This window comes from Grampus griseus, assembly GCF_964374135.1.
Source record: "Grampus griseus genome assembly, chromosome: 2".
Taxonomy (NCBI): domain Eukaryota; kingdom Metazoa; phylum Chordata; class Mammalia; order Artiodactyla; family Delphinidae; genus Grampus; species Grampus griseus.
In genome coordinates, this window is record NC_139018.1 from 49,953,652 (window position 1) to 49,978,116 (window position 24,465).

At 35.1% G+C, this 24,465-nt stretch overlaps 1 protein-coding gene across 1 annotated transcript in view; it reads left to right on the forward strand.

Annotated features, from left to right (window-relative positions):
- Positions 1 to 24,121, forward strand: part of MAP4K5 (mitogen-activated protein kinase kinase kinase kinase 5) — a 136,728-nt gene extending 112,607 nt beyond the window's left edge. Inside the window, exons 26-32 of the mRNA XM_082648553.1 lie at positions 1,307 to 1,410; positions 3,240 to 3,417; positions 12,213 to 12,281; positions 14,697 to 14,789; positions 17,315 to 17,385; positions 20,056 to 20,111; positions 22,514 to 24,121. Of these exons, the coding sequence (XP_082504679.1) occupies positions 1,307 to 1,410; positions 3,240 to 3,417; positions 12,213 to 12,281; positions 14,697 to 14,789; positions 17,315 to 17,385; positions 20,056 to 20,111; positions 22,514 to 22,601 (659 nt within the window). The 3' untranslated portion in view covers positions 22,602 to 24,121. The remainder of the gene's footprint in view (positions 1 to 1,306; positions 1,411 to 3,239; positions 3,418 to 12,212; positions 12,282 to 14,696; positions 14,790 to 17,314; positions 17,386 to 20,055; positions 20,112 to 22,513) is intronic.
- The last annotated feature ends 344 nt before the right edge of the window (positions 24,122 to 24,465 follow it).

Below are 24,465 nucleotides of genomic sequence, written 5' to 3' on the forward strand. Positions count from 1 at the left end.
TCCTAACTTTCTGTTTATTATTGTTTAATCAGTGAGCCTAAACATTGATCTTCATGCTGCATTAGGTCCACAGCATACTCTCTAGTTATAAGCAGATTTCACGAGCATTTTTCTAGGGAGATGCAGGTCCATTTCTGTTATCAGATTCCCAGTATCTCTGACTCGGGAAAGGTCTCGATGCTTACAATCTGAGGTATAACTCATAAATATCTTAAGACAGAGCTTACTGCAAATAACTACTCTTATAATCAAAACATTACTGTTGATGGGAATCAAATTGGGGAGAAGGAAAGACCAATGTGAATTTCTGTAGATTTGAGTCAAGGAAGTTACATCTTTATTAAGTTGTAAAATAATTAATTATTTTCATCTTGTCTTAAGTAGACAGCTGTAAACTACTATACCAAAAATGGAATCATAGGACTTCCCTGGTGGCACAGTGGTTAAGAATCTGCTTGCCAGTGCAGGGGACACAGATTTGATCCCTGGTCTGGGAAGATTCCACATGCCACGGAGTAACTAAGCCCGTACACCACAACTACTGAGCCTGCGCTTTAGAGCCCGTGAATCACAACTACTGAGCCCGCGCACCACAATCACTGAAGCCCGCATGCCTAAAGCCCATGCTCCACAAAGGAAGCCACCGCAATAAGACCGTGCACCGCAACAAAGGGTAGCCCCCGCTCACTGCAACTAGAGAAAAGCCCCTGCACAGCAATGAAGACCTAATGCAGCCAAAAATAAATAAATAAATTTTTTTTTTTTTTTAAATGGAATGATAGATTTCAGTTGCCTTCTAGACCTTTTTATTCACTAGACCTAGAATTCACTCTTCTGGTCCATTTACTTAAGCAGCTCTTTAGATTGTAAAATAGTTTAGGTGTTTTGGTGCTTAAAATACTGTTTTTATGTTTAAGAACCTAGTATATTAAAGATGTTTAGAAGTAAATGTACACAATTAAAATTGAGATAAGAGAGTGAAAAGGAAAGGGTATAACAAAGCCAAAGGAAAAAGATATCATCTTTCTTTACTTTCTGCACTCTTATCATCCTAGTGAACAGAAACAATAATTATCCTTTATCACCTAAATTAACAGTTCAAATGATTATTCTTCCATTCATAGTTTGGTATCAGTGGCAGGCCACATTTAATTGGTTTTTCCTATGTATCAGCACTGCCTTTATACAGAAAGCTGGGTTAGGTTTTAGGTGAGTATAACTTAGTAATTGCTTTTAGCTAAACTTTGTTTTTATATAAAAATATTCAGTGTTTTGGGTGTGTCTGTTTTGTTTTGTTTCTTTCCAGTCAGAAACCCTTACACAGGACATAAATACCTCTGTGGAGCTTTACAGTCTGGAATTGTCTTACTTCAGTGGTATGAGCCAATGCAGAAATTCATGTTAATAAAGGTATATGTTACTTTGTTTACATTTTTTTTATTTAGAAAACACTAATGTATAACTGAGCCTGAAATTATAAGACCCCAATGCTACCATCTAGGGTTAGCATGTTTATAGTTATTTATAGGTGTTTATTGGGTTTAGGGATTTTTGTGTTCTTAAGATTTTATCTTTAACTTGTGTTAATAAACTTCCAGAAATATCACAGCCATAAAGAAGAATATGGCCAAGTCTCTAAAACATATTTTTATGGAAAACTGATTCTTATCATGATATTTAAAGGTAGTCCTTTTTTTAATTGAAGTATTATGGTATTGTGTTAGTTTCAGTTATACAGCAAAGTATTCAGTTATTATTTTCCATTATAGGTTATTAAAAGATATTAAATATAGTTCCCTGTGTTATACAGTAAATCCTTGTTCCTTATCTATTTTATGTATAGTAGTTTGTTAATCCCATACTTCTTATTTATCCCTCCCCCACTCCCTCTCCTATTTGTTTTCTGTCTGTGAGTTTGTTTCTGTTTCGTATATATATTCATTTGTATTATTTTTTAGATTCCACATATAAATGATATCATATAGTATTTGTCTTTGTCTGACGTCACTAAGCATAGTATTCTCTAGGTCCATCCATGTTTCTGCAAATGGCAATATTTCATTGCTTTTATGGCTGAATAATATTCCTCTGTGTGTGTGTGTGTGTATCAATCACATTTTCTTATGCCAATCATCTGTTGACGGGCACTTGGATTGTTTCTGGTCTTGGCTGTTGTAAATAGTGCCGCTGTGAACGGCATGGGGTGCGTGTATCTTTTCAAATTAGAGTTTCATCTTTTCTGGATATATGCCCAGGAGTGAGATTGCTAGATCATATGTTAGCTCTATTTTTAGTTTTTTAAGGAACCTCCATACTGTTCTCCACAGTGGCTGCACCAATTTATATCCCCACGAACAGTGTAGGAGGGTACCCTTTGCTCCACACCCTTTCTAGCATTTATTATTTATAGACTCTTTAGTGATGGCCATTTTGACTGTTGTGAGGTGGTACCTCATTGTAGTTTTGATTTGCGTTTCTCTAATAATTAGTGATGTTGAACAACTTTTCATGTGCCTGTTAGCCATCTGTATGTCTTCTTTGGGAAAATGTCTATATAGGTGTTCTGCCCATTTTTTGATTTGGTTGTTTTTTTGATATTGAGTTATATGAGCTGTTTATATTTTGGAAATTAACCCCTTGTCAGTTTCATCATTTGCAAATATTTTGTCCCATTCTGGACGTTTTCTTTGTTTTGTTTATGGTTTCCTTTGCTGTGCTAAAAGCTTTTAAGTTTGATTACGTCCCATTTGTTTATTTTTGCTTATTTATTTTTATTTTTTTGCCTTGGCAGACTGATCTAAGAAAATATTGCTATGATTTTTGTCAAAGAATGTTTTGCCTGTGTTCTCTTCTAAGAGTTTTATGGTGCTATATCTTATATTTAAGTCTTTAAACCATTTTGAGTTTATTATTGTATATGGTGTGAGGGAGTGTTCTAACTTCATTGATTTACATGAGGCTGTCCAGCTTTCCTAACACTGCTTGTTGAAGAGACTGTCTTTTCTCCATTGTATATTCTTTTCTCCTTTGTTGTAGATTAATTAATCATAGGTGTATGGGTTTACTTCTAGGCTCTCTCTTCTGTTCCATTGATCTATATGTCTGTTTTTGTGCTGATAAGAGGTAGTCGTTTTTTAGATTTAGATCAATTAAGAAAATGAAAGCCTTTCTGTTGAATTTATTCAACAATATGAATGAGGAGATTGTTTCTAAATTATACATCTGTTTATTTTTTGCAGCACTTTGATTTTCCTTTGCCAAGTCCTTTGAATGTTTTTGAAATGCTGGTAATACCAGAACAGGAATACCCTATGGTCTGTGTAGCTATTAGCAAGGGCACCGAATTAAATCAGGTAGTTCAGTTTGAGACAATCAATTTGAACTCTGCATCTTCATGGTTTACAGAAATTGGTGGAGGTAAGTGTTTTTTACTTTATGTTAAAATATTGATGCTTTTGCCTGCAAAAGAAGCAGAATAGGTTCAACCTGCGTGGGCTCTTTCAAATAAAGATTCAGAACATAGTTTCCCAAGTAAGCCCAGAGGATCATGTACATATAGTTTGTGATCTCTATTTGCCTGAGGCAATTTGATACAAAGTATTTTACCAAGGAAAATTTTAATGAGTCCTGACATTTAAAAGTCTTAGTTGTTATCAGTTAATCTTTGGACTTACTAAATAATTAAGTTTTCTAAGATACTTTTCAAATTTTATCAGCTTCTCAAGCAAAGAAATAACATTTTTTTTCCTATCGGTTCTTTCGCCCCACACTTCTTAAAATCATTGAGTTCTGGTACTTTTCATACTGGAATAGAAACTTCTCATGTGTGGCCTCCAAGCTTTACCATTTAAAGATACAGGAAAATATCTCTTGCATTTTCTGAGAATGATTTGTTAGCCTAGGATTTTATCAAACATATCTCAGTGAAAACTCTGAAAAGGTTGAGAAGTTTATTTTCAAACTTTAAAATTGGAACAAATCAATCAAGAATTCATGTCAAGGGAATTCCCTGGTGCTGCAGTGGTTAAGAATCCACCTTCCAATGCAGGGGACAAGGGTTCAATCCCTGGTCAGGGAACTAGATCCCACATGCATGCCGCAACTAAGAGTTCACGTGCCACAACTAAGGAGCCCATGAGCCACAGCTAAGGAGCCCACTGGCCACAACTAAGGAGTCCACGAGCTGCAGCTAAGCCCGTGAGCCACAACTAAGGAGCCTGCCTGCTGCAACTAAGACCCAGTGCAACCAAAATAAATAAAGTTTTAAATTTTTAAAAATAAAATATTAAAGAATTCATGTTAAAAATTAAGTAAAATGAAGATCTTCATTTTGCCAGTTTACTGTTTTTGTTGTGCTAGTGTATTGTCAGCCAGATTTATCAAGCCATTTTTATATATGAAGTCAAGTAAGCTTTAGTTATAACTTATTTCTGACCACTGTTACATTCTTTATCACCTCGAGAAGAAGTCTGTTAACAAGTATTATAAGTTTGAAGGTTCTTATTAAATATCTTTGGCTTTTGATCATTTATAGGCTAAATTATAAGAACTCTTTTATAAAACCCAGCTACTTAAGTTAATGTAGAACTGCACTAATATCATTTTCAGAATCAGTAGTAAATGTTTAACAATAGACTCTTGGGTGCAGAGAAGCCTGGTTTGTAGCAGTTGCCTATTTCTGTGGTATAATACTCCCACCACAGCCAATTTCAGACTACCAACTTGATGTCATCTGGCTTGCAAAATCTCTGAAAATTTAGCAGTCCAGTACAAGCCAGTTCCAGCATGCCCTGGACTAATATCACTGTCTTTGTAGAGCAAATCATAATTTCCAGTAGAATAAAGTAGGAATGTATTCTTTTACCCTCCCACCCCACCTGCACCCACCTTTCTTTCTAATAATGTTTTTGGTTGAGGTAGATGCATATCTTCCTGGTATAGCTAACAGAAAGGTGGAAATGACATTTATTATGAAATATAAACAGCCCAAATAGAAACGTGTTCCTATCATGTAATTATTGCTAAAAAGAAGAGTTTTGGGTCAGTTTATTTAAAAACCAAGATCATGTTTGGCAGACAGCCCCAACTTGTTTTTATTGGTTAGTATATAATAATAGTGTAGAGAAAGTCATTTCATATGATTATCTAATGTGAGCTTTCAAACTACTATCTTCTGATGTATTAGGAGGTTACATTGCTTAAGGCTGGGCATTCAGGGAGTCCTCTTGTGAATTTGCAGGGTTGAGGGTTGAGGGGTTTTTGTTGTTGTTTGTTTTGTTTTTTAATGCCAGAGGCAAACTGTTCTACCCACTTTTAACATTGTCTAGGCTAAAATTAAGGCAGACCCAAAATTACTACCTAAGGAGAGCCAGGACTCTGAGGGTAAACATTCAAATCACCCTAAAGCAGAGACTGCCTTTATTAGGCTTTTCCATATTCACAAATGATTGCTAAACTATCTCCCAGGTATGTTGATTGTTGAGGCCATGCCTTGAACTGGCAACAGCTGTAACAATTAAAATGAACTCCTATTCCAAGACTCTTTTAGTCATAGTTTGATGTATTATTGCAGTATCCTTTTCTCCAAGGATGGTGCTTAGCACTTATCAGCACTCAATAAATGTTGAATAAATGCACGAACATACCTTTACTGAGAAGAGCTATTTTTTGGAATGTTGCCAAAGGACACCAGTTTACCAATTCTGTACATCTGGATTCTTCACTATATATGAACTTTGGGAGGTCCACCAAAACCCAAAATAATAATTGTGTTTATGCTCAGATGTGCAGTTTTTAAGGGAGAGGATCTATGAGTGTCCCAAAGAGATGTAGTTAAGAATGACTGCTCTGAGATTACAATGGCAAAGGATGAGTGGGAAGTAAATAAATAGAGACAGCAAATGTGGACATTTTTTGATAGCTTGAGTGGGAAGAACAAGAGAAAAATGTTAGCTGAAATAAAAAGAGAAATTTTTGAAGTGCAGTTTGCAGGATCTTAGTTCCCTGACCAAGGATCAAACCCTGGCCCCTGGCAGTGAGAATGCTGAGTCCTAACCACTGGTCCGCCCTGGAATTCCCAAGTGTGTCATGAACACAAGACATAAAGTATATTCATAAGAAGCTTCAAGAGGAGAAGCAAGAAGAACTACAATCCTGCAGCCTGTGGATCAAAAACCACATTCACAGAAAGAGAGACAAGAGGAAAAGGCAGAGGGCTATGTACCAGATGAAGGAACAAGATAAAACCCCAGAAAAACAACTAAATGAAGTGGAGATAGGCAACCTCCCAGAAAAAGAATTCAAAATAATGATAGTGAAGATGATCCAGGACCTCAGAAAAAGAATGGAGGCAAAGATCGAGAAGATGCAAGAAATATTTAACAAACACTAGAAGAATTAAAGAACAAACAAACAGAGATGAACAATACAATAACTGAAATGAAAACTACACTAAAAGGAATCAGTAGCAGAATGACTGAAGCAGAAGAACAGATAAGTGACCTGGAAGACAAAATGGTGGAATTCACTGCCACGGAACAGAATAAAGAGAAAAGAATGAGAAGAAATGAAGACAGCCTAAGAGACCTCTGGGACAACATTAAACTCAACAACATTCGCATTATAGGGGTCCCAGAAGGAGAAAAGAGAGAGAAAGGACCAGAGAAAATATTTGAAAAGATTATAGTCAAAACCTTCCCTAACATGGAAAACAAAATAGCCACCCAAGTCCAGGAACTGCAGAGAGTCCCATGCAGGATAAATGCAAGGAGAAACACACCGAGACACATAGTAATCAAATTGGAAAAAATTAAAGACAAAAATTATTGAAAGCAGCAAGGGAAAAATGACAAATAGCATGCAAGGGAACTCCCATAAGGTTAATAGCTGATTTCTCAGCAGAAACTCTACAAGCCAGAAAGGAATGGCATGATATACTTAAAGTGATGAAAGGGAAGAACGTAAAACCAAGATTACTCTACCCAGCAAGGATCTCATTCAGATTCGATGGAGAAATCAAAAGCTTTACAGACAAGCAAAAGCTAAGAATTCACCACCACCAAACCAGCTCTACAACAAATGCTAAAGGAATTTCTCTAAGTGGGAAACACAAGAGAAGAAAAGGACCTACAAAAACAAACCCAAAACAATTAAGAAAATGGTCGCAGGAACATACATATCAATAATTACCTTAAACGTGAATGGATTAAATGCTCCAACCAAAAGGCACAGGCTTGCTGAATAGATACAAAAACAAGACATATATATATATATATATATATATATATATATATATATATATATATGCTGTCTACAAGAGACCCACTTCAGATGTAGGGACACATACAGACTGAAAGTGAGGAGATGGAAAAAGATATTCCATGCAAATGGAAATCAAAAGAAAGCTGGAGTAGCAATACTCATATCAGATAAAATAGACTTTAAAATAAAGAATGTTACAGGAGACAAGGAAGGACACTACATAATGATCAAGGGATCAATCCAAGAAGATATGACAATTATATATGCACCCACCATAGTAGCACCACAATACATAAGGCAACTGCTAACAGCTATAAAAGAGGAAATCGACAGTAACACAATAATAGTGGGGGACTTTAACACCTCACTTACACCAATGGACAGATCATCCAAACAGAAAATTAATAAGGAAACACAAGCTTTAAATGACACAAGGGACCAGATAGATTTAATTGATATTTATAGGACATTCCATCCAAAAACAGGAGATTACACTTCTGTCTCAAGTGCACAGGGAACATTCTCCAGGATAGATCACATCTTGGGTCACAAATCAAGCCTCAGTAAATTTAAGAAAACTGAAATCATATCAGCCATCTTTTCTGACCACAACGCTATGATATTAGACATGAGTTACAGGGAAAAAAATGTAAAAAACATGAACACATGGAGGCTAAACAATACGTTACTAAATAACCAAAAGATCACTGAAGAAATCAAGGAGGAAATAAAAAATACCTAGAGACAAATGACAAGGAAAACACAACGATCCGAAACCTATGGGATGCAGCAAAAGCATTTCTAAGAGGGAAGTTTATAGCTATACAAGCCTACCTCAAGAAACGAAAAATCTCAAATAAACAATCTAACCTTACACCTAAGGGAACTAGAGAAAGAAGAACAAACAAAACCCAAAGTTAGCAGAAGGAAAGAAATCATAAAGATTAGAGCTGAAATAAATGAAATAGAAACAAAGAAAATAATAGCAAAGATCAATAAAAGTAAAAGCTGGTTCTTTGAGAAGATAAACAAAATTGATAAACCATTAGCCAGACTCATCAAGAAAAAGAGGGAGAGGACTCAAATCAATAAAATTAGAAATGAAAAGGGAGAAGTTACAACAGACACCGCGGAAATACAAAGCATCCTAAGAGACTACTACAAGCAACTCTATGCCAATAAAATGGACAACCTGGTAGAAATGGACAAATTCTTAGAAAGGTATAACCTTCCAAGACTGAACCAGGAAGAAATAGAAAATATGAGCAGACCAGTCACAAGTAATGAAATTGAAACTGTGATTAAAAATCTTCCAACAAACAAAAGTCCAGGACCAGATGGCTTCATAGGTGAGTTCTGTCAAACATTTAGAGAAGAGCTAACACCCATCCTTCTCAAACTCTTCCAAAAAATTGCAGAGGAAGGGACACTCCCAAACTCATTCTATGAGGCCACCATAATCCTGATACCAAAACCAGACAAAGATATTACAAAAAAAAAATTATAGACCAATGTAACTGATGAGTGTAGATGCAAAAATCTCCAACAAAATACTAGCAAACAGAATCTAACAACACATTAAAATGATCATACACCGTGATCAAGTGGGATTTATCCCAGAGATGCAAGGATTCTTTAATATACGCAAATCAATCAATGTGATACACCATATTAACAAATTGAAGAATAAAAACCATATTATCATCTCAATAGATGCAGAAAAAGCTTTTGACAAAATTCAACACCCATTTATGATAAAAACTCTCCAGAAAGTAGGCATAGAGGGAGCCAACCTCAACATAATTAAGCCCATATATGACAGACCCACAGCAAACATCATTCTCAATGGCGAAAAATTGAAAGCATTTCCTCTAAGAACAGGAACAAGACAAGGATGTCCACTCTCACCACTGTTTTATTCAACATAGTTTTGGAAGTCCTAGCCACAGCAATCAGAGAAGAAAAAGAAATAAAAGGAATGCAAATTAGAAAAGAAGAAGTATAACTGTCACTGTTTGCAGATGACATGATATTATACATAGAGAATCCTAAAAATGCCACCAGAAAACTACTAGAGCTAATCAATGAATCTGGTAAAGTTACAGGATACAAAATTAATGCACAGAAATCTCTTGCATTTCTATACACTAATGATGAAAAATCTGAGAGAGAAATTAAGGAAACACTCGCATTTACCATTGCAACAGATAGAATAAAATACCTAGGAATAAACCTACCTAGGGAGACAAAAGACCTGTATGCAGAAAACTATAAGACACTGATGAAAGAAATTAAAGATGTTACCAACAGATGGAGAGATATACCATGTTCTTGGATTGGAAGAATCAATATTGTGAAAATGCCTATACTACCCAAAGCAGTCTACAGATTCAATGCAATCCCTATCAAATTACCCATGGTATTTTTTACAGGAGTAGAACAAAAAATCTTAAAATTTGTATGGAGACACAAAAGACCCTGAATAGCCAAAGCAGTCTTGAGGGAAAAAAACGGAGCTGGAGGAATCAGACTCCCTGACTTCAGACTATACTACACAGCTACAGTAATCAAGACAATATGGTACTGGCACAAAAACAGAAACATAGATCAATGGAACAAGATAGAAAGCCCAGAGATAAACCCATGCACCTATGGTCAACTAATCTATGACAGAGGAGGCAAGGATATACAATGGAGAAAAGATAGTCTCCTCAATAAGTGGTGCTGGGAAAACTGGACAGCTACATGTAAAAGAATGAAATTAGAACCCTCCTTAACACCATACACAAAAAGAAACTCAAAATGGATTAAAGACCTAAGTGTAAGGCCAGACACTATAAAACTCTTAGAGGAAAACATAGGAAGAACACTCTTTGACATAAATCACAGCAAGATCTTTTTTTGATCCACCTCCTAGAGTAAGGGAAATAAAAACAAAAATAAACAAATGGGACCTAATGAAACTTAAAAGCTTTTGCACAGCGAAGGAAACCATAAGACGAAAAGACAACCCTCAGAATGGGAGAAAATATTTGCAAATGAATCAACAGACAAAGGATTAATCTCCAAAATATATAAACAGCTCGTGCAGCTCAGTATTAAAGAAACAAAAAACCCAATCCAAAAATGGGCAGAAGACCTAAATAGACATTTCTCCAAAGAAGACATACAGATGGCCAAGAAGCACATGAAAAGCTGTTTAACATCACTAATTATTAGAGAAATGCAAATCAAAACTACAGTGAGGTATCACCTCACACCAGTTAGAATGGGCATTCTCAGAAAATCTACAAACAACAAATGCTGGAGAGGGTGTGGAGAAAAGGGAACCCTCTTGCACTGTTGGTGGGAATGTAAATTGATACAGCCACTCTGGTGAACAGTATGGAGGTTCCTTAAAAAGCTAAAAATAGAATTACCATATGATCCAGCAATCCCACTACTGGGCATATACCCAGAGAAAACCATAATTCAAAAAGACACATGCACCCCAATGTTCATTGCAGCAGTATTTACAATAGCCAGGTCATGGAAGCAACCTAAATGCCTGTTGACAGACAAATGGATGAAGAAAGTGTGGTACATATATACAATGGAATATTACTCAGCCATAAAATGGAACGAAATTGAGTCATTTGTTGAGACGTGGATGGATCTAGAGACTGTCATACAGAGTGAAGTAAGAAAAACAAATACCGTATATTAACGCATGTATGTGGAACCTAGAAAAATGGTACAGATGAGCCAGTTTGCAGGGCAGAAGTTGAGACGCAGATGTAGAGAACAAACGTATGGACACCAAGAGGGGAAAGCCATGGGGGGGGTGGGGATGGTGGTGTTATGAATTGGGTGATTGGGATTGACATGTATTCACTAATGTGTATAAAATTGATGACTAATAAGAACCTGCTGTATAAAAAAATAAAATTGAAAAATTTTTAATAAAAGCTTCAAGAGGATTGACATATACACATTACTATATATAAAATGGATAACTAATGAGAATCTATAGCACAGGGAACTCTACTCAGTACTCTTTAATGACTTATGTGGGAATAGAATCTAAAAAAGAGTGGATATATGTATATGTATAACTGATTCACTTTGCTGTAGAGCAGAAACTAACACAACATTTTAAATCAACTATAGTCCAATAAAAATTAATTTTAAAAAAAAAGAATGACTGCTCTTAAATTATCTAAAATGTTTTCTTAGCTTCATCTAGACCGTTCACACCATCTGAGTGGCTAAAATAAATTGTTTTACCAAAAATGTTCTACAAAAATGTCATGACTTCTATTAGCAGATGTTAAGAGAAGTAGCACTGTGATATCAGCAAAGTGATGAAAGTTGCTTCCTGCAAAGATATCGTTGACAGTATTGTTCATTATGCTACCCTGGTGTCCTGTTAATACAGGAACTCCTCCCTACGTGCGTACACCCCCACACACACACCATTCCCCCCCCCCAAATACCAGGAAAATTTCTCTCTAATAGTTTCGTTAATCCTTTTGCTTTTTCTGAATTACTGACTTATTTTTATCTCAGGGACACTGTGATGCACGTAACTGATCTTGTTTTCATCTTCCCATTGGCTACTGCAAAATGCAAAGCAAAATCTAGTCACTGTATATAGCATGCATCTTACTTTCTTCCCCATATTTAACATTTGCTTCATTTTATTTTTGTAACTCATCTTTCTAGAACTAGCAGAGGTATTAACTAAATGTAGTATTGAGCCTTTCTCAGCTCAGTTAGCCTTGCATAGGACTTTGTTCTTTTAAATTGACTTACATACAGTTTTTGGCAAGACAATTACAAAATATAATTTCTGTGTTTATTTCAAAGGCTAGCTTAAAATCACAGAAAAAAATCATAATTTGTGTTTCTTTTCTAAGTTCTAGTTTTTAATGCATGTTATATAACTGTAACCTTGTTTTTTTCCCCCCAAGGCAGCCAACAGTTAGATTCCATTCATGTAACACAATTGGAGAGAGATACCGTTTTAGTGTGTTTAGACAGTAAGTATTATTTTAAAGTTTATTCTAAGTATACTACTTGATATAACATACCTTTTCATGGAATTGATTCTAATAGAATCAGTAAAGTAGATTTGCAATTTTCCACCTTAAGTGGCATTGTTTTATTGATGAAAAACCTAAATTGGCTACAGATGTAGTAACTAATTGATCTGTTTGTCAGACTGTCCTCTGTGACCTTTTTCTTTATTCTGTTTGGCCTACTTGGGAACATTACAGTCAGCCCTCTGTATCTGTAGGTTCCACATCCTCTATTCAGCCAACCATGGATTGAAAATATTTAGAAAAAAAAATTCCAGAAAGCTCAAAAAAGCAAACCTGAATTTGCAAGTGCCTGGCAACTATTTATATAGCTTTTGTGTTGTATTAGGTATTATAAGTAATCTAGGATCTACTGTGTAGCACAGGGAACTATACTCAATATTATGTAATAACCTATAAGGGAAAAAAAGAATCTAAAAAAAACTATATCTACATATATATACACACACATATGTATAACTGAATCGCTGTGCTATACACCTGAAACTTATACGATATTGTAAATCAACTATATTTCAATAAAAATATTTTTTAAAATTAAAGTCTATGGGAGGTTGTGTGTAGGTTATATGCAAACACTAGGCCATTTCATATAAGGCACTTGAGCATCCATGGACTTTGGTCTCCGTGAGGGGTACTGGAACCAATTCCCCGTGGATACCGAGGGACAACTGTATTAGAATAGTTTGCCATAACCTTGGGGTAAAATTCTGTATAAAATTATTCTGTATAAAATTCTGTATAATTCATTGTAATTAATGAAAAAATAGAAGGTTATACTAATTTGGTCACTTGTAGTCATATAACATGAACTTTTGGAATCATGTCAGTGTGATATTCTAATGCACAAATAGATTTGACACCTTTACCTGCTAGTAGTGATTCTTTTGATGCAGCGAGAGGTGTTACTGATAGATGTGTGTTGTACTGTATATGCAGTGGAAGAGACAGAAAAACTTTAACAACAGGTGTTTTCAATTTTGCAAACAAAGCACTCTAATTCTTAAAATCCCCCTTACTTTAATGCAATGAATCCTGCAAGTGAAGTTCACCCAGACTTGGCATTATATTTGAAATTTGGCAATATTTGCTGTGGTTTGATTCATTCCAATATTTTAAAATTACTAGACCTGCCCATAGATGTTTAGGGTTATTTTTAAAATTGTTCCACTACTTAATTTACCTGTATTTTTGTCTTAATTTCTGTTCTCTAAAGTGTTCCCTAGTGGATTTGCCTTACAGAATCATAAAGATCATCTAATATTATAGATAAGTAAACCAAACCCAGAGTGTTTCATTTGCCCATTATCCCTTAAGTATTTCTGATTCTTTGAATACTGATAAGATTGGCATGTTGTTTGGTTACTCTTAAGTGAATTTGATAAATTATTTTTTACCCAAACAAGTAGAAGACTCAGTACTAATTAATGAAATAAACAGATGATCAGAATTTAATTGTAGTAGTATTGAACCTTTAACATTAAATGCCTAAATACCTTCTGAGTCAAACAAGGAAAATAAATTGTACTTAGTTTTCATTTTGTTGATTTATTTATTTTTAAAAAAATTTTTTAAACCTTTGATTAATTAGGACTTCCATTTCCCAGCTATTCATGGTAAATGGAAAGTTGACTTTCTTCAGTTGTTCTTTTTTTCTTAGGGGAGCAGTGTAACACTTCGAAAATTGTTTGTCAACTCTATGGTATAAATCAGTTTTACTAAGCAGCAATGGAGATAGGTGTGTAATCACGATAGGTGTGTAATCACAAATAATGGTAGACAGATGAGAAAGTAATGCAGAGTGAAGATATCTTCCAAGTCAGAGCTAAGATGGTTAAATTAAAAAACAAATGGACAAAAGGGAAATAGAAATATTCACATATACTGTCTATCCCAGAGTTTACTTATAAAGAAATTCTGACTTTTGAGAGTACTATTTTTTCCTCCCTTGTACTTCTGTAGAATATTAGTTACATACTAAAGTTAAGAATTACTGCAAATATTACTTATCATATGTTATGTAATTTGTAAGGGGGAAAAAACCAACTCCTATTGCTGAATATTTAGGCACCAAGTTAACCGCTATTAAAGAAACACTTCACTTTTTAAAAAATGAGAACGTAAGTGTTCAATATAAACTATGAAAAAAAGTACTGGTGGAATTGCCATTTACAACGGAGGCCTCACTCTTATAGAATCTATCAGTGACAGTTTTTCACTGGGCATACTTGAATCAAGAGAAATAATTGAACTTTATTAATATTGTTATATATCCATGTAAAATCCACTTATCAAGTTACATTTATTTTAGCAAATCTGCATTTCCAGTCTTGACTTGTTTTTTCTTTTTTTAAGAATTTGTAAAAATTGTAAATCTACAAGGAAAACTAAAATCAAGTAAGAAACTGGCCTCTGAGCTAAGTTTTGATTTTCGCATTGAATCTGTAGGTAAGTCTCCTTTTATTAATAATGCATTTAGAGTACTTGGTTTTTTGTTCATTCTGTACTTAGGGTTATCTAGACCAGCACTGTCTCATAGAAGTTTCTTTGATATAGAAATGTTCTCTGTGTTCTTAAATACAGTAGTCATTAACCACACTTGTTAAGTACTTGAAACATGGCTAGTGCTACATTTTAATTTTAATTAATTTAAATTTTGATGTAAATAGCCACACAGGGCTAGTTACTATAATATTAGACAGTGCAGGTCTGGACCGTAATAAATCTTTTATTGTCGTTTCTTGAATATTTAAAACATGAAATCATTTCTTCTATTCATTGTTCCCTTTGCTGCATCAAGTGAATTATACTTCTTCCAATTCTTTCCAAATCATGAAGGTATTTGTGTGATGTGATTAACAATGTTAGATATGCTAGAATTCTTTGCCGTGTAAGATTCTGGTTGGTGTGTGTTGATGGTTTTTGCTTTTAGGTCTATTTAAATATAAATACTTTCCCACAGAATCTGGAAAATACTATGCCATTTGAATTTGCTTCCTTGTCAATGAGTGTTTTACTCTGTAATATCATTGGTATTATGATAAAAATTACTATTGTTTGCATCCTCACTGATTATATGTCAGTAAGTATTTTCCTCAAGGGTGATAGAACTTATGAAAAAATACTATGGGTGGAAACATTTTGAACAATTCATGATATGGTTCTACTTTAAGTCAAAAACAGTTAAAATTGGTGATTTTTATTTGGGCTGTAAAAAATATGTGTATTTTATAATTAAATGTATATACTTTTAAAAATGTGTTTCTCACTGTTTAGAAAGTTTTCTGTTGATTTTTTAAAAATTTAATGGTTTCTCAAGTGGAGTTTTGCCCTATTGCAAAGAACATTCATCCCTCTGGGTAACCCTCTTACATAGGAATAATTTGCTTATGATTGGAAATTTTATTCAAGCAGAAAACCTAAACTTTCTGTAGATGCCATGACAAAAGGCATTTTGGAAATATTTTCTTCTTTTAGTCCTTTGTATGCTGGCTGTTGCATGCCAGTTTCTAAGATTTAATATTTTCAATAGAGATTCCGATATACAGATCTTTAGGTCCTCTTAATTTTAACTGAAACACACTAGTACCTCAACTTTTTCATATATGCCAAATTTTTTAGGATATTTTCGTTCTACGAAAGTTTGTTTCTCCTATGCTACCATCTCTTCTTTCCAGTGAACTTTGGAATAATTTCAAGGATCCTCCTGGGTAAAAAGAGTCCCTTTAAGTCACCTTTAAAAACAAAGCCAGTACTACCTGTTTTTTTATTTCATGGCTAGTGAAGCTTGTATGATTGGTTATTGCAAAATACTTTAATGTTTATTGAGCTAAATTATGTTTCCAGAACATTCTTATGTTAACTTTTTACAGAGTCAGTATTCTAGTAAGAAATATAATAAATTTCAATCACTTTCTCCCATCATCTTTACTGGTATAGGGCATATGGCTAACTCTCCAACAATCAAATTGGTTTTCTCCTTCTCTCACTGTGCTTTAGTGACTCTAGCCTCTGGCCAGGAAGGACCCAGAGGCCCTGCTGCCTCCCCCTCACCCCAAAATTGGAGGCCCTGCCACTCTGTTTCTAAACCACTAAGTGACCCCATATGTGTGCTTCAGTGGGCCCAGCACAGGCAGGACACAGAAATGGACAAGGCACAGCGAGAACAGGTTTTCCTCCAAGACCCTCAGGCCACCCCAGGGGATCGTGGGAGATGGGTGGGCAGCAAGAGGGGATATGGCATGTCATGAGGTGGCCACACTTTGGGGTCACGGTCGTTCCTGATTCCAAAGCCATCAAGAAGTTGGGCAAGCTTGGCTCAAATCTGTGACCACACTTGTGAACAGTGGGACCTGCAAGGACAGGGCAAAGGCCCGGTGGGCTCTGGAGCCCTGATGGGGTTGGGCAGCAACAGTGAGTACGATAGCTGAGAGCCCCTAGCCCCTCCAAATAAGAATTGGTTCACAGATCAGAAATATTCAGTGTGTGGTTAAATTTTAGATTACAGGACAGGTTTATTTTTAAAAATTAATTTTATAATAGGGAATATGTGAACAGAAATAAAAGATGCTTCCTTAATAGCTACTTCTAAATATATCACATTATTTAAATGATCATGTTTTTAATCCAAAAAACCAGTTATGTTTTTATTACTTTATTTACCTAAGACAAAAGATAGTATATGAAAGAAAAATTAATATGCTGATGTCCAGCTCATCAAAAGTTAGCTCATTTTTAAATAAATGCCTGTTATAATGTATCTTTGAAAACTTCCATGACCCTGCCTCAATAAATTACTTGAGCTTTGTCATGACTTAGTCACAAAAATGTTGGGAACTAATGGTCTAGACAGTGGAATTTTGCACCAAGCACTTGAATAGCCTTACATTATCATTTATTAAAGACAGTTAAGGAAAATGTATAATGCACTACTATGTGCCTTATTTTAGTCCCGTTCTCCCTTATCTTTTTAGTATGCCTTCAAGACAGTGTGTTGGCTTTCTGGAAACATGGAATGCAGGGTAAAAGCTTCAAATCAGATGAGGTAAGATTTCTCTAATTACCTCCAGTGATTCCCATTAAAGATTTTAAAAGTTGAAACATTCGTTTTATGTATTTTCTTTCTGAACCCACGTTGCTATGTTTAATGCCTTTAATGCCGGTAGAACAAAACTGCCAGTATTTTCCCTTCAAATAGTGTTCAGTTTTGTATTTATTGTATTCTCAGTGGCCACGAGGAATTGTCAAACATGAGTTTACACAATTTCAGTCCTCTTATTTGTAATTTATAAATATGGTTGCTAAACTTACTAAACTTTTCTAAAGGTAATAAGCCTTTTCCATAATCTATAAATGTGCAGCTTCTTTTTTTTTTGTATAAATTTATTTATTTTTATTTTTGGCTACGTTGGGTCTTCGTTGCTGCACGCGGGCTTTTCTCTGGTTGTGGCGAATGGGAGCTATTCTTCGTTGTGGTGCACAGGCTTCTCATTGTGGTGGCTTCTCTTGTTGGGACCACGGGCTCTAGGTGCTCGGGCTTCAGTAGTTGTGGCTCACGGGCTTAGTTGCTCTGCGGCATGTGGGATCTTCCCAGACCAGGGCTTGAACCCGTGTCCCCTGCATCGGCAGGTGGATTCTTAACCACTGCACCACCAGGGAAGCCCCTGCAGCTTCTTTTTTAATGTTATATTTTAAATTCTAAATTAATATGTATTGGATCACGGGACTAAGGAAAATCTAAGAAAATTAATTCGTTTACTAAATATTTATTGAGTATCAAATACATTTAGGACACTATTCTTATTATAGCACTGAAGACATAATGAAGCATAATTATAAATAATATCAAACCCTTACGATGTCTATCTTCCAGGCACTTTACAAATGCTATCTTATTGAAGGCTAATAATACAGTGGGGTTTAGGTACAATTCAAAGTAAAGTTATGTACTATTCATATTCCCGATTTTACAGGTACAGAGTGATTAAGTAACTTACCCAGAGTTACAGAACTAGTTAAGTGACAGAGCCTGGATGTGAAGGGTCTCCAAAAATCACTTCTACTGAGATAATCGGGATATATTTCATGTAGGAGGTGGGACTTGGGCTCCCACCTTGAGAGGTGAATGCTAACAGTTAAGAGAATACTAACAGAGACATTTCCCATTTGTGTGAGTACCTGTGTAATTCTTGCACACCAGGGCCTCACAAATATATGGACTTATTTTGAAGCTTAAAATCTTCTATTTGAATTACCTTTACACTGTTATTTAGATATAACTATTTCCACCTCTTATATGAATGCAGAAATAGAATGCTTCCAAGTAAAAATGATGTAAATCAGTGGAATTAGAATGCTTCCAAGAGAAAATGACGTAAATCAGCTTGTCTTTGAAAGCGTCCGTTTAGTTACTGACCCATGTCACTAAATGTCACCAGGCCCCTGCATTTAATGAAGCCTACAGTCCTACTTACTGCCATAACATTAATTGTCCTCAGATGCTGTTTTCACTGTGTCACTCCTGTGGTTTGAAATCTGTAGAAGTTACTTGTTTACCATATCAAGTGTGAATTCTACCTCCTATTTTTAAGTCATCTTGCTTACCTTTTTCTTTCTGGTTTTGTTCTCATCCTTCAATTTGGGCCTACCTATAATGTTCATAATGTAAAAATCAGCCATTCTAGTCCACAAAGATTGGAACATTTCTGAACTGAATACTCTGAAAATCAGCTGCATTTAGTATAGCACCAGATTTATTTTCTGGTTCAAGTTTGTTAATTCCATCTTCTCAGCTAGACTGCAAACTCATTGATAGCAGAGTATTTTTATACTTATTTTATATCCACACTGTCAAGAGTTTGTGTTCCTCCAAAAGCTGACCCTAAAACAAGGACTCAGGTCCTTGTTTATTTGGGAGTAGATCCCAGAAAAGCAAGTGACAGAGTAAGGAATGTAAGATGCAGAGGGACAAAAAGCCAACAAAGAGCACATTAATAAACTGCTTCTCACTATGGGCAACGAGGGCTTAATCCTATAGGAACTACTGAGGAACAGTGTGGAGCACACCTCAGAATTGGCTCATCAGAAGGTGGGGAGACGGGTGCATTTATACACCAACTGCTGTCGCTGGTAGTTAAGGGTTTCCCCCAGAGGTGTCAACTCCCCACACTTTGGAATAGTACCTGTGCACGACTGAGTACCTTCTTTCTTTAGTATTGGAGAAGACAGAGCAGAGGAATACCCCCAGTACACAGATGTAAGACACAGGTGCATGGGAGTGTCTACCGCAGCTCTGCTGAAATCAGGTGGGCTGAGGGGTGCCACCTCAAGCATCTGCCCTATGACGTAAAGGAAGGAGTAGGGGCTGTGCAGTCCAGCAAACCTGTACTCAGATCTTGGGTCTACTAGTTATATGACCTAAAAGTAAGTTACTTAACCTCACTGAGTCTTAGTTTTCTCTTTAATAATATGGGAATGATAATACATATCATAAAAAGTTCTAAGGAAAGTGCTTGACCCAAACAGATGTTCCATAAATGTTGATTTGTTTCTACTAATAAGCAGTCAAAAAAAACCTTACTAAAATCTATTTAATTTGAGGAATTGAGTCTATCAAAAATTATCATTCTTTTTAATACTTGCTCTATCTAAATGATTTTTAAATTATAATTTAAATAATATGGGGACTAATAATATGGGATATTTTCTTTCATAGGTTACCCAGGAGATTTCAGATGAAACAAGAGTTTTCCGCTTATTAGGATCAGACAGGTAATAGTTTGGTTGTTTTATTACCAAAGGAGTTCAAGAATTGTATTTTTAATTATACTGTCAACCTCTGACTGTGTTTCAAACACTTATTTTTCAATATACTTATATTGTTTCAATATATTTATTTATATTGTTCAATAGAAGTAACATTGGTTTATAACATTTATATAAATTTCATGTATACAGTGTTATATTTCTAGTTCTATATACCCTACAGTGTGCTTACCACCAAAAGTTTAGTTTCCTTTCATCACCACACAATTAACCCCCTTTACCCATTTCACTCTCCCTCCACCCCTACCTCTTCCCCCTAGTAGCCACTCTGTATCTACGTGTTTGTTTTTGTTTGGTTTGTTCATTTATTTATTTTTATATATGTTAAACAAAACTCTTAGAGGCTTCAGAATCTTAGAGAAATTTCCCTGTATCATTATTGAGAGAGAGAAAAAATATTTTAATTAGTCAATTAAGCAAGCTGTTGTCAGTGTGAGGATCATGATTCCAGAAACAGTTATACTCAGCCAAGACAAAATGTGTTAGATGGGTGTTTATGTCCCTAGTATCATGACATATTTCAGGCTCCTTTGTTTTCATCATTTCTTCCTGGCATGTTAACTTCTATTAACTGTTACTGTATATATCCAACAGAATGTGCACCTCCTGACATGTACTTTTATATCACAAGATATTTGACTGAGTCTCTGAGGTCATTCTAAATTAGAAGGAATTATGTGGTCTCTGTGATCAAAGTGAAAGATAAGTTCCAAAACTATGCTTTCTCATGAAAAAAGAATTATAGCTTTTGTTCTTCAAAGTCTATGTTATCTACCTCTACAATGAATAAAATACCTATCCCTTCCTATTTTCCAAAAGTTGTTACTGCAGCAAAACTGGCTATAGTGGTATACATTAGTCCTGAGGCAAGGATTGAGAACCTCTGATCTTCAAGTTCAGTCTAGTCACAAAACCATTGCTTAGATATTACACACTTAAGGAAGTCGGGGAGAATTGGAGTTATGACTGCATAAAAATTTTTTAAAGAGACTTTTGTGAAGAGAAAAAGGATTTTTGGAAAATGGCAACTACCCATTGCCGTTGAAAAGGCAAGCCCAGAGAGCATGGCAACCTAGTAACTAGTCCTGCATAAAAGAGAATTGGAGGACCACCTGGTAAATGACTGTAGAATGGGAGGCCCTTTGCTTCTCCAGGAAGGGCTGACAAAAGAATTGTAGATCATTCAGTGATCCTGGCACAAATAGCACTCTGGTGAGACATAGTATGAGAGATTTCTGCTTGATAGAGGGTAGGCATCAGAAGCCATTTCTCTTAGTTACTTGTTTCCTTCCAACTCCTTCCCCCAGAATTTTCTCTTTCATCTATCCCTTCTTTGTTTGTATTGTTTCTCCATTCTCTGTCACTCTTGCCCTAAAAAACTACTTTTTTCAGACCATTGCCTTGTTCTGATTATCTTCTTACTTGGGCATCTCCTTGATTTTAAGACATATATCTTAACCAAGGCTTTTGTTTTGTCTTAATTTTTAAAGTGATTTGTTAAATTGTATTGTTTAAATATAGGTATTAATGTCTAGGAGGAAAGAAAACTATGTCAGAATATTAATAATGGTAAACTGGGCAGTTGAATTATAGGTAATTTTATTTTCGCCTTCTACTTTTCTTTAATGCATGCTGTAAGTGTATATTACTTTTTTGTTTTCATTTCAAAAGTAATAATATGCTAGTTGTAGGAAATTCATACACTAGAAAAATATAAATTATTTATGCAACTCCCCCCACCTCCCATTTCCCCTTCTAGACTTTTTTCTCTGCACTGGCATATTGTTTTTTATTTTGTTCTCAAACCTGTCTTCCCACAGTGTAGATCCTATGATATGACACTTGATTGGTTTTTCTTCCTATTGGTCCTTTCATTGAACTCTTAACCCTGCCTTTGTTCCAGGGACAAGGGAGACGGCCCCATTTCATACTTTACTATTTATTTGCAAATACCTTGAAGAACAGTGTGAGTGGGTGCCTCTTAAAATCCTGTTTTATTGTCTCAGCCCTTCCTCCATCCCCTTCTTGTTCATGTATATTCTAAAGCTTTATTATACCTTTTTTTGGTATATATGAGTAAAGCAAATTTGTTTTTAGTTGGAATAAGATGAGACTATCCTGAAATGTTTTTAATATTTTATATTCATAAATTCATCAATTCTTATTCAGTTTTGTTTTTAAGCTATAAAATGTAAAGCTGAATTTGACTGTGCATCTATTAATGTGATCTCTGTGTAATTTTATGTGAATGTGAACAATGATATTCTTTCCTGGTTTGATGTTAGTATTTGAAGATGAAATCTCTGTTTCTCCTCTTTAACAAGACTTTTGTTTTGATTTAATTGCAGGGTTGTTGTTTTGGAAAGTAGGCCAACAGAAAATCCTACTGCACACAGCAATCTTTACATCTTGGCTGGACATGAAAATAGTTACTAAGCAACAGAAATTGGTCTCAAATGACAGGAAAATGAATACACTCCATTGAAAGCAAAAATATCTTAAGGAAATTCAGTACAAACTACACTATGATTTGCTTTAATTGTTATGGGTTATATCTCAAATGATCTGTACTTTAAGGTAGAATTCAATATTTTCTGTAGCTGGAAACAGCTATTCTATCTCTTGCCACTATGTGGTGGTTTTATCAAGTTTGCTTAATAAAAGCTATGAGACAGATAGTCCTCTAGTTCCAGGAAACACAGTCTTTTTAAAAAAAATGTTTGTAACAAGGATGCCATGATATTTTTAGATAACAACTCATGTGATTATCTTCAGAGAGATAAATTTAGTGACAGTTTTCTCATTTTATACCATGTTTTATTCCTTCTTAATGAACATAATTTGATAAAGAAATTATCAGGTAAGCCTTTCACTTTTACATTGGCCATTCTGTATGTTTTTGTAAAATAGAATATTTAATCCTTATTTATTAATCTCTTGCTGGAGTGGTGTAATGTATCTAACTTTTAGCAAAGGAAGGTTGCAGAGCAGCTTAAATTTTTTTATAATATATAAAAATTTTGTTTACCTTTTAAGACTAGTACTTTGAGGGTTTAAAGGCTGTGTTTGGAGGTTCAATACATACATGCAATATTATTTAATGCAAGTATTTTGTAATATAATATCATCCAGAATTGCCTTAAAAGAGAGTTTTGTGTTTTCAACTACATATAATTGTAGGGGGTCATACAGAAGATAATGATGATGGTTGAAATATTGTTAGAAGGAGTGTGTATTTCTAGATGTGACTACTGTGTGTATGTATTCTTGACAAGCAGCATAATATACCTGTGATTTTTTTTTTTTACATTAGGGATAATGCATAAGAAATTAATCTTCATATATATTATCATCCCTAATGTAGGGGGGAAAAGTGTTTAACTGCCCATGATATGTATTTTACTTATACTATACCAGAGTGGAAATTGTAAAGCAACTACATGTGTATTCTTGGGTTTTTCACATATATAGATCTTCATTTTGAGTAGGTTAAAAAAAAAATCTTTAAATGAAATTTAATTCCAGATGGGATAGTATAAATAAGTATTATAAAAATCAGTATTCTAAAGATAAGTAAGGATTGGGCCATTCTTGAGTTTTCTTCCTTTCTGCTATTGTTAGTATTCAAACTGAAAGCATCACACTGGTACCTATTGTCTTAATGCATTTAACAGTTATTGTTGAGATGATGAACAAAGGGGTGGCAAGAGCAGACTATAAATTCATTTTCAGCAGTTCCTTGAGAGAAAGACAGTGTAACTATCTCATTCGGTCTTTAGCAGTCCTGTATAGTAGGTATTATCATCATCTCCTTTTTTTAGATGAGGAGATAAGGGGTTAGCAAGGTTAAGAGACTTAACCCAATTCACACAGCAAGTTAGTGGTTGAGTCAGACCATGAGTCTTGTGACTCTGTTCTTTTCACTATGCAATATGCAAACAATAAAATATTATGCAAATGAGATATATAAAGTATTGTCCTTTAAAAATGCTATGATTTCAGTAAGTGTGTTGCTGTTTATTTTGGGTATTTTAAATGGGGCCTCTGGACTGAAGGACACTGGATACAATAGATGGCAGGGGACCATACTCAAAACAGGAAATATTTACATTCTGGATACAAAGACCAATCTCCTCCTCCTCCTCTCTGAATCCTGGCAGCCAGATCTTCCCATCCTAACAACACTGGAAGAGTCTTCTCTGTGCCATCTGGTCAGTGCAAGTGGAAAGACCTAAAAAGATCCTGACATCAGAAATGTCCTGGCTAAACTGCCCAGCTGGATAACTCCCAGTTGAAGATA